An 18,914-nucleotide genomic window follows, 5' to 3' on the forward strand; every position below is an offset into this window, starting at 1 on the left:
CACGGATGAATCTAGAAGCTCAACATAATATTCTAGTGTGTGGCCTTTTTTCTTGAGGCATGTATGTTCTATACATTTTGTGTGTCTTTGAACCATATTCACCAATTGATAAAATATTTGTTGTTTGAGTAAGGCATAGACCAGATAATGGAAGGTGATAAACCCCGGTCAATCATTGGATGTGGCTGCGAGGGTTCCATGCTAAAACATATTTGTCAAAGTAATCTTTTGCTAATTGGAATTTATCAATGTTTTTTTATAATGGGAAAAACGGGTTTTGAAGGGACCCTAAAACCCTTTACAAAAGATCCTTAAGAAATTAAAGCATTATGAAACATGAATAAATAAACAACTAAAAAACTAGCATAGAAACGTGCAATATCCAGCATAAAAGCCCCAAAGAACCAGCAACGTCCAGCCAAAACAGACAAAAGACAGAAAACAAACTACTTAATGTTTTTTAGGGTATTAGCGAGATTCTCGCTAATCCCATGCAATTCTTTAATACTATCCCTAAGTTTAGGGATTTCCTTAGAAGAGGCCACCACAGCTTTCTTCATGCTCGCCCTTGTTCTCTTTGTCATGCCACAAAGAGCACTTTCCATAGTCCCTGTCTCAATTGCACCCTCATCAATATCAAGGTCCATGATGGGTTTGGGAGTGCTGGAGCCCTCAAGGACCTTAGAGATTTCCTCTAAGTTCTTAGTAACAGTGGCAAGGATATCCAGAATCATTACCAAAAGGTTTTTCATAGCAGTTTTTCCTTCCTCCAGATTACCAATCTAAGCTTCCAGCTTCTTTGCTTTTTCCTCCATATCCTTCTTCCACTGCTCTTGGTCCCTATCATCTTTCTTCATTTTCTCTTCCCACTGCTTCCCATTTTTTTCCAGGTTCTTAATTCCTTCATAAGCCCACCTGTTAAAACCCATTCTAGCCTCAAATAGATTTTTGAGATTATCCAGAATTAACCCTTCTCCAGCATAATACTTATCCTTGCTCAAATTCTCCTTGTCCATCTCCTGCTCAAATTCCTTATTCTTCTCCTGCTCAATATCCATTTCTTTTTCCTCATTAATCTTATTGTCCCACTCCTCCATTGGCTAGCTATTGACAGTACCTAAACTAACACTGTGGGTAGGATTATCATGATCAAAAACGTCCTCAGCTCCTCCTTCCTCTTCTTTCCAGCTTTCCTCTCCTCCAGACTCATCAGTTTCCATCTCACTACCATCTTTTCTGATATCCTCTAAGTCAATCTCCGTCTCCTTTTGATTATCCTTGTCCTCCTGAATTTTCACCCCAGTAGCTTTTTTGCCCTTTTTGCTCTGAGTCGACTCTTCCTTGCTAGGCTCGCCTTCCTCCATCTTCCTCTTACCTTTCCCCAGAGACACAGACAATCTCTTATTTTCCTGGATAGCAAGAATTTTGTAGTGCTCATAAATGAGCAAAATGAGGCCACAATGAAGCACCGGAGTCGAAGGGTTCTTGCTATGCTTATTAAGAGACCTCGACAGAGACCTGAAGAGGTAGTAGGGTAGGGAAATCCTCTTCTCATGCCTGAAATGATTTGAAAGCACAAAATGGTATGTGTGGACCCTAGTAAAACGACCCTCCATGGTAATGTATTCTTTAATAGCATTCAACACACAACCCCAAATTTTCTTAATGTTGGAAGCATCATAATACCTCTCGTAGCTTTACCAATTTTTTCCCTCTCCTTCTCTTTGCACGGAAAAAGCTTAACCGCATTATTAGAAACTTTCAAGTCTCTAAAAAAATTAAGACCTGAGTGGGGCATACCTGTTACCGTCGCAATGAGGTCTGCATCTAGCTTGAATCTCACACCATGAATTTTGAAAGAACCGTTAATCCAGTTTTCAGTGACTTTAGTGACTGCTAGGTTAACTCTGCCTTTATCATAATTGACCAGCTTCTCCATGAAATTTGTCATGAACCCTTTCTCCAACTTAGTCCATACCTTTGGCATTTCCTTCCATCTAGAAATGTTATATGGTTCCTCTCTCCTTAGATCCCCCCCCCATTTTCAAATTCATTATACCAAGTCTATTCTTCTACAATTTCAGAGCTTTCTGCCAAATGACTCGAAAATTTGAAAATGTTAACCCACAATGTGTGCGGAAGATTAATAGCCCTAATTAGGATTCTACCATTCTGTCGTGTCATCATTACCTTTCTATAAATGTGAAGATTACTCATTAAATCTTTCATGATTAATCGTTCAATCCATCTTTCCCCATGAATATGTCCTTTCTTATAAGATCTTTAATATTAAAATTAATATTAACTTCCCCATACCATATACTTTGAACTTCGGAAATTATGCCTAGGTTTGCTAGACCATCCGCAACCAATTTTTTTTCTCTAAAGGCATGTTCAATTATAATAAATTTAAAGCTAGCAATAATTTCTCTAGCTTTAAAAATTATATTTTCTATAGACCACGATGGCTCAGTTTCTCCCTTAAGGCACTTAATAATGTTTAGAGAGTCTCCCTCTAGCCATAAGTTGTCATGATTTAGATTTTTTGCAATAATCGAAGTATTCAAAGCTGCAAAGGCTTCAACATAATGACTGGTTTGATTACCCAGAGGTCCTGCAACTGCCACAAGGCAACTTCCAGAAAAATTCCTGACAATGCCCCCATAACCAGCTTTACCCAGGTTCCCCTTAGACGCCCCATCAAAGTTGGCCTTAATCCATCCCTGAGACAAAAAGCACCAAACAAGACCATCCCTACCCTTACCCTTACTAGATTTGAAATTAGAGAGGTTCCATCTGTCATTAAAGTCCTCTTAGCGGCTAGACCATGATCAGTTCCATTTAAACATTCAAATATCCCTCTATAGATTTTATCCACCACTACTCCAAGGTTAGCACTTTTATCCCTAAAAATCTTATTGTTGCGCTCCTTCCAGATATTCCATATAACATTAGGGAGAGTACGTTTCCACAGCTCAACATTCTTAGGGTTGGAATTAGGACAGTACCATTGCTGCCAGAACTCCCCTAGAGAGTTCGGGAAAACCCAGCTCAGCTTCCACCTACTAAAAATAATATTCCAGATTTCTTGACTGAAAGTGCACTGGTAGCGGATGTGACAAGAAGACTCCTCTTCCCTGCAACAAAGAGAACACCTGTTAGGACACACAAATCCATGCTTTTGGAGGTTATCAAGAGTCAGCACCTTGTTTTGGATAAAAATCCAAAAGAAGATATTAATTTTAGGTATCAACTTCTTTATCCACACTTTAGCCCATAAAGGAATCTCTTCCAGAACTTTGTTGTGAATAGTCACCGCCGAAGACATAGAATAATTCCCATCTGAAGTCTCCCTCCAAATCAAACTATCCTCCACATTGTCCCTAAAATTTTTAGAAGAAAGCATAATGTCAAGAAACTTTAATCCCAGACATTGTTGGCTGAACTCAATCCACTTCCTGATTCTCCAGTAGTCTCTAATAGAGCCACCATACCTAATTTTGAACCAATCTCTTCATTCCTTAAGGATAGGAATATCCTCTAGAGGTTTATCCAAGAGCCATCTATCTTCCCAAAATCTAATAATTCTTCCATTCCTCAATTTCCACATTCTTCCAGCTGTAGACCAACTTTTAGTCATTTGAACTGCATTCCAAATTGTAGAGCCTTCAATAAAAAAATATTTTTCCAGAAATTCTTCTTCAGATGGTTGCATATAAAGGTATTTCTTTTTCCAAATTAAATTTCATTCTCTCTCCTCCCCTTTCATTCTCCAAATTTGTTTAGATAACAAGGCATTATTCATAGAAATAATATTCCTTAAACCCAACCCCCCAAAAGCCTTAGGAGTACAAATTTTATTCCAAGCAATAAGGGGTATTCTATTTTTGTCTTTCACTCCCGACCAAAGGAATTTTTTTTAATTCTTTCAATTGCCTCCGCAAACTTTCTGGGGATTTTAAACAGACTAAGGGCATAAATAGGCAAGTTTTGAAGAGTAGCTTTAAGCAGCGTTACCTTGCCCGCTTGGCTAAGGATGGCTCCTTTCCAACCAACCAATTTAGAATTGAATCTATCAACCAGCTTCATCCAGAAATTCTTTGAAGGCTTTAAACAAAGTGGAAGCCCCAAATAGGTTGAAGGAAACTTTGCAACTTTTCCTCCAAGGATTCTTTCAATCCTTATTTGTCTTTCAACAAGGGTATTGATGAAGAACAAAGAGCTCTTATCCCAATTAATTTTTTTGGCCAGAAGCAGTTTCATAGGAGTCCATAACATTCTTCATATTTCTTGCTTCCCTAATATTAGCTTCCCCCATAGTAATCGAATCATCAACAAACTATTCATGAGTATAGGTTATGTTGGAAGATGAAGGTTTAAGGCCTTTGATTTTTCCATCTTCCACATTTTTTATAATATATTTGTCTAAACTTTCAGCTAAAATAGTGAACAAGATAGGAGAGATGGGATCCCCCTATCTTAGACCTCTAGAACTTTTGAAGAAACTTGAGGGGGATCCATTAACAATAACAACACAGGTGGAAGTTCTAGTCAACTGGGAGCAGAGATGAATCACTTTTTCCCCAAACCCAAAAGCTTTCATAATTCTGAAAAGGAATTGCCAATTCACTCTATCATAGGCTTTAGACACATCCAACTTAAGAAAAAAACCCTGATTTTTTGCAGCGGTAAAAGAGTGAATATTTTCATGAAATGAAATAATAGAATCCAGAATCTGTCTACCAGGGACAAAAGCATTATGCTGAGCTGAAATAATCCTAGGAAGAATATCTAGCATTCTAGAAGTAAGAACCTTAGAGATAATCTTGTAAACAAAATTACAAAGACTAATAGGTCTGAACTTATTAAGAGAGTCAGCTCCAGAAACCTTCAGAATAAGAATGATGAAGGTCGCATTCAATTCCTTTAAAAGCCTCCTTGAACAAATAATTCTTTGACTCCATTACAGATATCAGTCTCCATAATATGCCAAAAGATTTGGAAGAAGAACATTGGAAATCCATCTGGACCAGGAGACTTATCTCCTTGAAAAGAAAACACCGCCTTTTTGATTTCCTAATTAGAAGGGATCCTAGAGAGATTTTTGTTGTCATCCTCATTTAAAATGGGAGGGATAGCCTACACAAGAAGGTCTTGATTTCTAAAATCCAGATCGTCCACCCCTCCCAGCAGATTGTTGAAAAAATTCAAAGCTTCCTTTCTTATATCATTTTCATCCGATAAAATCCCCCTATTGCAAGATAACCTATAAATCCTGTTAACCGCCCTATGCTTTAGAGCAGTCAAGTGGAAAAACCGGGTGTTTTTATCACCTTCCTTCAAATACAAGGCTCTTGATCTTTATCTCCAAAAAGTCTCTTCATTAGAAATAATTGCATGGTATTTAGTCAATAACCTATTTTCAACAGATCTCAAGTCCTTTGAAAGCCCTTCCTCTTGGATTTTATCTTGGACTTCCTTAATATCAATCTTAATTTGGGCTTTTCTTTTAAAGATATCTCCAAATATCTCTTTATTCCATATTTTGATTTTGGCCTTTATAATGTTAAGCTTTTTGGCTATTCTGAATAATGGCGTTCCCTCAATCTCAGAATTCCACCAATTAGCAACATAGACTTCCAAAGATGGGTGGGATAACCACGCTTTTTCAAATCTAAAAGGGAAATTTCTCTTTGCAGAAAAATAATTAGCAGTAAAATAAATAGGGTAATGATCAGATCCAATCTTAATAATAGACACCAAAGAGCAAATATACTTAGAAATCCACTCAAGACAAATCAGGGATCTATCCAACCTTACTTGAATAAGATCAGATCCAGTTCTATGATTGGTCCAAGTATAATTAATCCCTTGGAATTTATCATTGTTAGATTAGTCAATAGTGTCCACATTGGGAGCTCCAAACAACCACATAAAACCATGTATATGTGTAGAGTCATGGTGTTGCCATTCATATTTATACTAATAATCTTTTGCAACAAACAATTTTTTGATAACTTCCTGTCAGAATATTGTAATTCTATTATGCAAGTACAAGGTTGTTATGTATGGATTGTGGATTACATTTTATATAAACGGTTTTCTTGGAGGCTATACATTTGGGTGCCCATTGTCTAAGAAAACTTTATGCAGGTCCAACCATTTTGTATCAGCTAAGCTCAAAGTGAAAAATACTGTGGGGGTACTGTTAGCAACAACAATGCAGGAAAACTGAGAGGGGGGGGGTGAATCAATTGTCACCAAACTTAAACAAATTAGCCTCAACTTTAGATCTCATCAATAAAAACAATAAAAAAAGATAAACACCACATCAACAACACACATAACACATAGATTTTTTACGTGGAAAACCCGGTAAAGGGAAAAACCACGGTGGGAACCTACCTACAATATGATGATACCCTACAGTAGCATGTGTAAATATTACAATGGGGAATGCACATGCATTCAAGAACACCTTCCTAGATCTCACTGCTCAAAAACAACAAAGGGCTACAACCCTGGGAAGGCTCACTACCTTACAAAGATCGGATAACAATCCAGATTACATGAACTGAAAGAATAGCATCTCCAAATGCTAGATCACAGTTTCAGTTAAGCACATTGTCTACACTGCAACACTTCTCTGCTCTCCTACACACTTCTGAAAGATCAATTCGCTTGTTCTCACATACAACACTCTTAAAGAATGCAGACACAACTATAGACATACATCTTACATGAATACAACACTCATATATACAAATCATCAACCTTAACTCCAAGGTTGGCTCAATGAATAATACCTAATTACAAAATTACATCACATGATACATAAATCAATATGCGGACCAATACAATGTCAGAAAGGACATAGCATGGACCCAAATTAAAACCTTGAAAATGTAACAACACCGAATATCTCACCAAGATCATCTGCAACACGCAAGAAACATCGGGTTGGCCAAAAAGTCGTATAACACAAAGAATAGCACTGGACCAATAAAATCTTTAATAACGTGCACCACGATCAATGTGGACCACCAAAATGCATAGAACATGATCTAAGAACATCAACAAGCAATGTGAATTCCTTTGTAACAACCACAACAACTTGGATAACAAGAATCGTCATCATTTCCCTTCTGGAGCTCAATAACACCAACAACAAATTGAAAGATACACTTGTGAAGTTCCAAATCATGAACCACCCGAACTAAGGACACTCATGAACATCCCAAACACTCTCCAAAATCCACACAACATAAAGAATCAATTCTAGAGCAATACAAACCTTAAATCATAATTCTGCAATACAAAATCAACAAAAAAACCAATCATCACATCAAATCACATAACTCGATCAAATCACCTTCCAAAACAATGAAACTCATACTTAATCAACTAGAGATAAGTATCTCAAAACTCATTAATCTGCATCAGCATATATGCAACCAAACTAACTCTTTGCAACACCAAAGCACAAGAAACACAAGAATATGTTGACATAAATGAAAACAACACATTCCAACAACTCTGATATCCAACAATCTCCCCCTTTGGCATTGACAACAACATATGAATGTGAAAAACAATCAATGCAAAGAAAGAAATCAACTCCAACAACCTCCCCCTGAGATCATGCACACACAACTCTCTACCTTAGATAGATAAGACACTTTTTTCACATGCACCTCTCCCCTTTTGACATCAATGATAAAGGCATATACAAATTATTATTCTCTCCCTCTTAGAACAAACTTACACTAAATACTTCCCCTAAGTAGCAACACCCACTCATCAATCCAGATATCAGGATAACACTATCAAGTTCGCCGGATTGATGCATCTTAGTGCATCTAGTTCACACTAGGAGGGGAAATCAACCCTAACTTCTCTCTTGGATATACAAATGTATCTGTGGGCAAAGACTTTGTAAAGATATTTGCAATCTGTTCCTTTGTAGATACATACTCCAATTTGACTTCTTTCTTATTCACCTTCTCTCTCAAAAAATGAATTTTGATTGATATATGTTTTGTCTTAGAATGCAACACCGGATTCTTAGAAATATTGATAACACTTAAATTGTCACAATATATAACAATATGCTCATTATAAACAAATCTAATATCCTTTAGCATCTACTTCATCCAAATTACCCGAGCATAATTTCTAGAGCAACAATAATGTATTTAGCTTTTGTAGTAGATAAAGAAATAACATCTTGCTTCTTACTTACCCAAGAAATTAACTTCTTTCCTAAAAAGAATGCGCCACCGGTAGTGCTCTTCCAGTCATCAACATCACCTACCCAATCAACATCAATATAAGTGCTCAAAATGAAATCATCATTCTTCAGATACCACAAGCCATAATCAATTGTTCCCTTCAAATATCTAAATATTCTCTTCACAGTAGTAACATGGCTTTCCTTAGGATCAACCTGGAATCTTGCAACAAGACATACAACATTCATAATGTCAAGTCTGGTCTAAGTCAAATATAGCAATCCACCAATCATAGATCTATACAGGGTCTAGTTATCCTTCAGACATTATCATCTTTTGTCATTTTATATCCAGTTACCATAGGATTTCCAACAAGTTTGGAATAATCTAACCCAAACTTCTTCAGTAATTCCTTCACATACTTTGATTGAGATATGAAAATGCCTTTGTCAATCTATGTAATTTACAATCCCAAAAAGAATTTCATCTCTCCTATTATAGACATGTCAAACTCTTTTTGCATATCACCAACAAACTCTCTTTGAAGTAGCACCATGATCATCATATTCATATATGCATGCTCTAATTTGCTTCTCATGACTCTCATCAACCTTCACATTCACACTTTCCACTATTTTTCTCAGTCTTTTGTTGTAACATCGGTAGGCCTTGCTCTTAGTAGAATATACCAAAAAGATTCCTTCATCACATCTTGCATCAAATTTTCCTATATCCTCATCTTTTTTGATATAACATTTGCTTCCAGAGATTATGAAATATCTAACTGTAGGAACATGACAAAAACATAACTCATAAGGGGTCTTACCGGAATCACCTTTTATATGCACTCAATTCAATGTATACACAACAATGATAACAACTTCTCTTCGATAGATATGCAAAACATTTCCTTCAATCATCATAGTTCTATCAACATCCAAAACAGTTAGGTTCTTCATTTCCACAACTCCATTCTGCTGAGGGGTTTGTGGAGTAGATAATTGTCTCTGGATTCCATTCTCTTCACAAAAGGAATTAAACTCATCGGAAGTGAATTCCCCTCCTCTGTCAAATCTTAGACACTTCAGCTTCAATCTTGTCTCTGTCTCCACTCTAGCTTTAAATATTTTGAATTTCTATAGTGATTCATATTTCTCCCTTAGAAAAGTGACCCACATAATCTTGGAATAGTCATCAATCAACAGCATAAAGTATTTTTCACCCTGCAAACTTCTCACCCTGAAAGGTCCACATAAATCAGTATGCACAAGATCTAATAACCCATTAGATGTATACAGTTTTCTCTTGAATGAAATTCTTGTGTGCTTTCCCAATTGACATTCTTTACACACCATATTAGTAGGCTTCACTATATTAAGCAAATCTCTAATAGCTTGGGTAGAGCTTATCTTAATCTTGCAATCAAAGTTAACATGACACATCCTTCTATGCCACAACCAACTTTTATCAATCTGAGCAATTAAACAACTTTTCTCACTAGCATTCAAATGAAAGATATTACCTTTAGTTTTAGTTTCTGATGCAATTTCTATACCAGAGCTATTCAAGATCTTACATTTCCCATTCTTGAATTTTACATCATATCCCTTATCAAACATATGTCCAACACTCAAAAGATTATGTTTCAAACCTTCAACATATAAAACATCATCAACATTATGCTTACCATAAAGAGAAATAGAACCTCTACCACATATTACACAAGCTTTGTTGACTCCAAATCTTACTGCACTGCCATCATACTTCTCCATACTCACAAATTTACTTTTATCACCTATCATGTGATGTGAACAACCATTGTCAATCACCCATTCATCTTTCTCTTCAATCTTAGTAGCCAAGGCTTTCTCTTCAATAATTCAACTTGTAGAATCAACAGGTACCAGATCATCTTCCTTGATAGCAATGAACATAAATCCATCTTCTGAATTCCCTTTCTTAGACTCATCGTCTATCACACCTTCATCAACAACATAATAACATTTCTTTTGATATCTACACTTGTGACTAGGCTTGTATGGCTTATCATACTTTGACACTCTCTCTGCTCTTTGAGGATGCCTAGAAGCAAAATGTCCTATCTTATTGCCTGAAAAACATTTCAAAGGTAACTTCCCTTTATACTTACCAACTCCCCTAGGAAATATTCTAGAAATAAGTGCTTCAAGCTCTTCCAATTCTCTTTCTCGTTCTTACATCTCTCCCATTTCCCTTTCATATCTGAAAACCCCAGTTGAACTCTCTTGAATCATACTTCTCCTCCTTGGATACAGTAGCTTTAAATGCAGTCTCATCTTTGAAATATGATTCACCAAGTTCTCTCAATTCAAAAGCAATGAGCTTACCAACCAACATAGCTCTTGTCACAGTTGTCACAGTCTGGATCTCATCAATAGCAACAACTTTGTGTTTGTAAGCAGGAGACAAGAATCTCAACACTTTAGCTACAATCTCATCTTCTTCGAGGACTCCACCGACGCATCTGATGTGTAATACAAGATCATTCACTTTAGCCATAAAGGATAAAATATTCTCATCTTCTTCCATTCTCAGCATCTCATACTTTCCTTTCAAGCTTTGTAATTTAGCAACTTTCACATGTTTATCTCCTTCATATAAGGTTTCTAACTTCTCCCAAATCTCATGAATAGTCTACAATCCTATCACATTAGTCATATTTGCGTCAATCAAGGCACTTAGCAATGATTCTTTATCTCTTATATTATGTTCAACATCCTTGATCTCATTTGTAGTAATAGGACCATTATGAGGAACATTGTAGGCATTCTTTGTGTTCTTCCAATAATCTTCTCCAAGATATTTCAAGTGACACTCCATCTGGTCCTTCCATATAGTGTAATTAGTTCCATCAAATCTCAGACTCTCCTTCTTGAAAACAATAGTTGCCATCCCAGATCTCCTCAAGCAGTCAAGCTTCTTCCAGAGGATCTCGCTCTGATATTAATTGTTGGCAATGACAATGTAGGAAATCTGAGAGGGGGGGTGAATTAGTTTTCACCAAACTTAAACAAATTAACCTCAACTTCATCAGTATCCAGTTGCAACATTTTCTTTATTGCATCAAGTTCGCATGTTGCAGCTGGCAGTTTGGGGATAAATGACGTTGAATTTTCTAAATCATCTTCATTTTCTGCATCTGTATTTTATTTTGTTAGTGGCATAGTTGTTTCATCAACATTTCCTTCTAACATGCACAACATATCTGAAATATTTGTGCTAGTCTCAGGCAAAAAATTTGTGGCATCAAAATCTATAGCAACATCATTATAATATCGGCCATGTTGCATTTTTCAAGTCAATGCATCCTAAACTTGAAATTTATTTACATAACAATCATAATTTTTGCTTTGCATATTGGTCCTACGGATTATAAGGATTTCAAGGTCTTGCAACCTACGTGGAAAGACTTTTGCAATCTCTAAAATATCTTGCGAGAAACTTATAATGTGGCCAGTGTATTTATATTGGCCTCATCTTGCATGGGTAACTTGTAAAACAGGTGCAACTCTAGCTATAAGCATTTCCTCTACTTGGGAAAGCCTTTTTAAAACTAGAGGTTGCTCACCAAGAAAAATAGTGAATGCCCTTTTTCAGCAAAACATCTTGAACAAATAATATGTGGTTGGCTCGATTGTATCAACATACCTATATGCCATAGAAAAATAGTGAATGCCCTTTTTCAGCAAAACATCTTGAACAAATAATATGTGGTTGGCTCGATTGTATCAACATACCTATATGCCTTTCTTTACAAATACTGCATGTTTGAAGATCTTGTTGGAATCAATGAACACTGAGAGGGGGGGGGGGGTGAATAAGTGTTATGCAATTAACAACTTTCTTAGACTGATTTTTAAACCATCAGATGCAAATGAATAAAAGAAAAGTGCGGAAACTAAATGCAAACAAGCACAAAACCATAACACCGAAATTTTTACATGGAAACCCGAAAAGGGAAAAACCACGGTGGGATTGAGAACCACAATATTATAATACTATGATCAGGCATATAATAATATTACAAGAGGATAATGCACATGAATTTAGGAACACTACCTAGAGGTCACTGCTCAATTACCAAAGAGGGCTACAACTCCCATAGGACTCATTGTCCTACAAATGATTTGCGATGACAACAAGAATGTCTGAACTAATGAGTATCATCTACAAATGCCAAAATGCAGTTCTGGTTAAGCACAAAGTGACTGACTTCCACTGACAACCTGCTCTGTTCTGTTGCTTTGTCATACATCGAAGCACAAAATCAAAGATAGCGAATGTAAAACTATACTCAAACACTCATACACTCTTTGCACATCAAAATCTATATCTGAAATGATCAAATGGATCGGTCTTATATATCTGCACCACTTGATTAGGTCACCAATATGTCAGCTCAAAAACATGAAACTTGTAACAAGAAGTCAGCTCAATCCAACTATCAATTCTCATGCAGACCAAAATAAATTGATTATACGCTTCACATAAGTCGGCACAACAACCTCAAACATGACACCAATCAACAAAATCATCTTGTAGATTCTGCATAGCACACTATATCAAAATAACCTTGTTCTTCTTGAAATACCGGATACTGAATCATTAAACTTGCACTAGAATCAACACTGAAAGCTAGGATTATAGACTAAGCAATTCCAATCTTCAAATCAACTACCTCTTCAACCACAAACAAAAATATGCACCAAAAATTGAGATCTGCTCAATGTACTCAATACTCTGTCAAGCACTGTGTTCCACCTTCTAGACTTAAGCAAAACTTCTAGTAAAGTGAATTTGTATATATCGGATAACACTTCTTATCTAATTTTCTATCAATGACAACCCCTAAACAATCCTCAAGCACTAATCTCTTCTGAAATCGTGTCTCTTGCCAATAGATTTGACAAGGCATATATGCATTTTCATAAAGATGTCAATGCATGTTTGTACTGTGTAGAATACAAACAATTTATGATTGAGAGATTACCAGGTGTATTGTTTGGCATTTCCTATCCAATGATGACTTGCCCAAGTATTGGTCGTTCTACCTGTTCGATTATAGGATTGTTTGACTGGAGTTTGTGCATTTCAACAGAAGCCATGGTTCGAATTATGTGTTGCATATTGGGTCTCTGTTCCAGTGTAACTGGTTGTGGTTGCATGGTTTTTGGAATTTGCAAACCTGCTGACATAGAGGAGGCCATTTTTCAACTTTGTCATTGTATAAGACACTTTCTTGAAATTTATTCTTTGTGTTGTGCATAATATTTTTTATTTCTTTCTTTTTGGCTTTCTTGTGATCAGGTTCTTGTATCACACTCTAAATGGATATCTGTAAGATGTTGTAGGGGTAAAGTGTATTAGACTATGTACTTTAAAGAAAGAAAATTATATGAAATATTAATATGTTTGGTTTTATGTATATACACATACATGTGTATATATATATACATGTATATATACATATACATGTGTATATATACATATATGTGTGTGTGTGTGTAAATGTATATACATATAGACATGTATGTATGTATATATGTGTATACACATATATACACATATATACATACATACATACATACATGTATACATACATATGTGTGTGTGTGTGTACATGTATACATATATATATGTATACACGTGTATATACATGTATGTATACATGTAGACATATAAATGTATACATACATATATACATCTATACATACATGCATATATATATATACATATATATATATATGTATATATATATATATGTTATATATATATATATGTATATATATACATATATGTATATATATACATATATGTATATAGATATGTATGTATATATGTACATATACATATATGTATATATATATACACATATGTATACATATATATACACATATGTATACATATATATACACATATGTATACATATATATACATACATATGTATATATATGTATGTATACATACATATCTATATACATACATACACACACACACACATATATATATATATATATATATATATATATATATATATATATATATATATATATATATATATATATATATATATATATATATATATATATATATATATATATATATATATATATATATATACATACATACATACATACATACATACATACATACATATATATATATACACACACACACACACACACACACACACACACACACACACACACACACACACACACACACACACACACACACACACACACACACACACACACACACACACACATATGTATGTATATATACATATACACATATATGTATGTATATATACAAAATATATATGTACATATATATGTACATACATATATATACATACATACATATACATACATATATATGTATGTATATGTACATGTACATGTACATCTACACACACACACAGATATATATATATATATATACACACACACACATTTGTATGTGAATACATATTTTGTTTTATGTATCTATATATTAATGCATATATACAAATAGAGATTTGCGTGTGTATACATAGGCTAACAAACATGTATAGAGGATTGCAAGCATGTATACACATACATACATATGGAGCCACACACATATCAATGTACACATGTTTGCCTGAGAACATATATAAGTGACATTCATATACGACGATGAATGTATATGCATACATGCATTTTGAATTGATTTATGCATCCATGTATATGGTTGCTCGCTAAACAAAGATGTTTATATCAATACATCCATCTATAGGGACATGCAAAGACATAGATGGGAAACATTTCGTGTGCCTATGGATGTTTATAAATGTGTGGGTTTTTAAAAAAAAAATTTGATCCAAAATACGCAGGTACCTATTTTGTTTTGTTTTGTGTGCTAGCTTAATTTAGAAGCTTTCTAGAGCTCAAAAGCAGAAGAATTAATTAAAAGCATTGCAATCTTCCAACAAATTGGTAATTGATAGTAACTTTGTACAAATATCAAAAACATTGTATTGATTGATGTCTATTTGTATATGTGCATTAATAAGTATGCCCATTTGCATGTGGATACATGTTTTGTTTTATGTATCTATATATTAATGCATATATACAAATACAAATGTGTATATTTATATGCAGCCAGACACACATACATAAAAGATTACAACCATCTATACAACAAAAAACAAAGAAATATAACATGTAAAAAAATGTTGCATTAAAAACAGAGGTATTGACCACATGTTTTTCAAATTTTAATATAGTTGCTAGTGACAGTCTTAACATGAAACAAAAATTGTTGTTAGGAACAAAAAGGGAAATGAGTTAAAGCAGTGTCACTATATAGTAAATTTTGAGATGATTATAATTGCAGTGAGTTCTAACTAAGTTTTGTACATAAAAGATTAAACATATATACGTATGGATACAAATATAAATATATGTACTACCTTGATTTTGTATGTTCAAACACATTATTTCAAATGTTAGAAAATAGATATATTCAATACTATACATTAATAGTTGTAATCAAATTGTAAAGCACGAGCATTGATCATACATACATGAAAGAATATTTGAAATATATAAAGAATGATTGAACTGAAAGCAAACAAGAACAACAAGTATCATGGAGGTTTTTTATAAATATGACAAGTCTAATGTATGCATTTATATACAAATATAGACATATAAACAGATACTCTGATTAAAATAGACATAGATATATATGGATACATAGATACACACACACACATAAAAAAAGTATATATATGTGTTTATCTGTGCAGGAATATATTTAGAATGTGCATCTCTCTATGCTTCTATATTTATAGATATACATATTCAAATTTATGGTTATACATATGGAACAACGTTTAGCCATGCATGAATATATATATCAAACTACATAGGCAGATGGAAACTTGTAAAAAAGTGCTAACATAGAATTAAAATGTATCGACTATAATTCTTTAGATATTAAAGTAGTTGCTTCAACAAGATCACAATATATTATTAACATATTGAAGCACAATGGGAAGGACAATCAACAAGCATTCATCATACAAACATGATCGAATATTTGAAAAACATAAATACTAATACAACTCAAATCAGACGAGGATAACAAGTATCATATAGGGTTTTTAAAATTTGGCAAGTCAAATGTACGTGTAAATATACATACACAGGCATATAAACAAATAATCTAATTAAAATACACATACATATATGTGCATTTGTCTGTGCTTGTATATTTATAGTTGCACGCATTCAAATGTATTGTTATATGTAGGGGACAACCTTTACTCATTGTTGCATATATGTATCAAACTACATAGGCAGATGGAAACCTGTAAAAAAGTACCAACATAGAATAAAAGAGCATTGACTATATAATTATTTAGATATTAAAATAGTTGTTTGATCTTGTCTCCAAAAAATGATTAACATATTAATAGGTCTCATGAATCCCCCAAGGAAAGCAGAGTTTAAGTAGTGGTATAGACAAAATTTCAACAGTGTAATAATTCCAATTACTTGCAACAAAGTTTTCTTGATCATAGGTAAAGCAACACCAACTAGTACAAATCCAGGTCATGAACATTAACCAGTCTATGGGAAAAGAGAATCATTTATGTAGCATGGAGCTATGCAATTGCAACCATGGGAGCAATCTCTGCAAGCAAAAGGCTACACTCGGCCTCATAGTAAATTTTCGTAGCTTCCATGATTGTTGCTTTCACTCTTGATTACGAATTATAAATATTAGTTGGCAGACTGAGAGTGAAGATCTAGTATGCAAATGTAGCATTATTGATAATAGCACGCGGTGTTCTTTATATGGTCATATCATATTGCAACATCTACAACTCCTTGGTAGTTGCCCCTAACAACTGTGTTCCAACCTCATCAAAGGCAATAGCTCAAAGGTTGCTTGTATGATCCTGGAGCTTCATCTGTAACAAGTATTTATAATTACATTTCGGGACATGTGCTTGACATCTAGAATAGTATCGACTACTTTCATTTTGTTGGGTACATTTTTTTTTACATTCTTTTCAATTGATTTGCAAAGGATAGGTTGGATAATAAAAAAATTTAGATTGAATAAATCTCACAAAAGCTCTTATTGTGGTGTGGATAGTTTCTGACAAAACACTGGTATGCTCAAGAATAGATGCAATTGTCATTTTACTGTATTGGGAATTAAGCTGGAGAGGAGGCAAAGAGGGTGGAAGGAGTTCTCATGGTATTTGACCTCTTGTTATTAGCAGCTCCACCTTAGGGATGCAAGGGTTAATATTTAGAGTGGTTGTTGTCATCGTGTTAATCACCTTTCCATTGAAATAACCAACACAACCACTTACAATAGCAAGGACCATGAGGCTTCCAAATGCATGCATGTTTTTCAAATCCTCGCCTAATCCTTCCCATATTACACCCCATAACATAACATCAATACTAATAGTTGACATATCGTTTATTTTCACTACTCTCCTTTTCACCTCACTTCCATCTTTTCTACGTATTTTTGAGATCTCTCCAAATCTAACCACAACACCAATAACATCAATTAAAGTATTGTTACTATAGTTTTTAATTTCATTAATGGGCGTGAACCATGAAGCATTATCTGGTGTAGGGACAACATGATCACAACGCTTCAATATTGAAGCTTCATCCAAAGTAATCTCAAGATGATTATTTAGTTTATTATATTTTGTATTAGATTCTCTAACAGAACCTTTCGACACATAATAAAATTCTCCTACTTCAACCTTGTCATAATGCAACTCTGTTGTATCATTGAAACAAGTGACTCTAATTTCAGTTCCTTCATCATCTATAATGTCTAAATTGAACACTTGACGAAAGGATCTTGGTGTGTTGTATGGGTGCATTTTTCTCTTGCTTATGACCCACCCTTTTATTGTCCATTTACTTTGATACGGGTTCAACCCTTTAATAGGACTAACATTGAGAGAGCTATTTTGCTTGACAGATGGCAAGCGTACTCCAAAGTTAAGGGCACATTTAGATGAAGGAGGTGTTTCTCGTCCCAACATCTGTTGGTCCTTCTTTCTAAAGAGGTACCTAGGTTTTCCAACGAACACACAATTTATAATTTTGACATCTAAGCCGAATATAATTATAGTCCTATAACAGGAACAAAAGAAGATATTCAATAATCTACATGTTGTTTAAACAAGCAACCAAAAATAAGTTAAACAACGAGAAGTAGAATATATTGTATATCCCACCTTGAGTTCCAAACATTTCTACATGTGTAACTTGTCAACAGAATGATAGACCCTATCTTCAATCACTATGTATGCAAGAGATCATTATACTTAGGTGGCAAGATGTCCAATTGCATGTGCGTTCCATTAGAGAGGACGATTCTATATCGCTCAGTTTCATTTTGATCTTCTTTCAATTTTTCAAAAGACAAAACTTGAAGTAGTGGACATGGGACATCATCATTGACATTGATAGATCAGATGTCACGTGCAGTCAACTCTAATTGTGGTTTTGTTTCCTACAAGAACAACATAATAGAGCTAAACAGGCATATAAGTGCATGCAATTGTGTATGCATCGACTAAGTGGTGCATAAATATTTTTTGAGGTGTTCATAAGTTTGCGCATATGC

The 18,914-nt window shown here is 34.4% G+C and overlaps 1 protein-coding gene across 1 annotated transcript; it reads right to left on the bottom strand.

The window, feature by feature from the left end:
• Positions 1-782: 782 nt before the first annotated feature.
• Positions 783-18,327, bottom strand: LOC131875259 (replication protein A 70 kDa DNA-binding subunit C-like). Its single transcript, XM_059219332.1, has 3 exons — positions 17,596-18,327; positions 1,128-1,409; positions 783-869 (listed from the first exon to the last, which is right to left on the bottom strand). The coding sequence occupies exons 1-3, from the start codon at positions 18,325-18,327 to the stop codon at positions 783-785; spliced, it is 1,101 nt and encodes a 366-aa protein (XP_059075315.1).
• Between the last annotated feature and the right edge of the window lie 587 nt (positions 18,328-18,914).

This window comes from Cryptomeria japonica, chromosome 4, assembly GCF_030272615.1.
Source record: "Cryptomeria japonica chromosome 4, Sugi_1.0, whole genome shotgun sequence".
Classification (NCBI taxonomy): Eukaryota; Viridiplantae; Streptophyta; class Pinopsida; order Cupressales; family Cupressaceae; genus Cryptomeria; species Cryptomeria japonica.

What these genes read in the sequence shown, in the direction of transcription:
- LOC131875259 (XM_059219332.1), bottom strand. Translation starts at nt 18,327, where the DNA reads ATGTTGGGACGAGAAACACCTCCTTCATCTAAATGTGCCCTTAACTTT. An exon ending in TTGGTTATTTCAATGGAAAG is followed by an intron (nt 1,410 to 17,595) that starts GTGATTAACACG and finishes CTTGCTATCCAG; the next exon opens with GAAAATAAGAGATTGTCTGT. An exon ending in ATGATAATCCTACCCACAGT is followed by an intron (nt 870 to 1,127) that starts GTTAGTTTAGGT and finishes AATGGGAAGCAG; the next exon opens with TGGGAAGAGAAAATGAAGAA.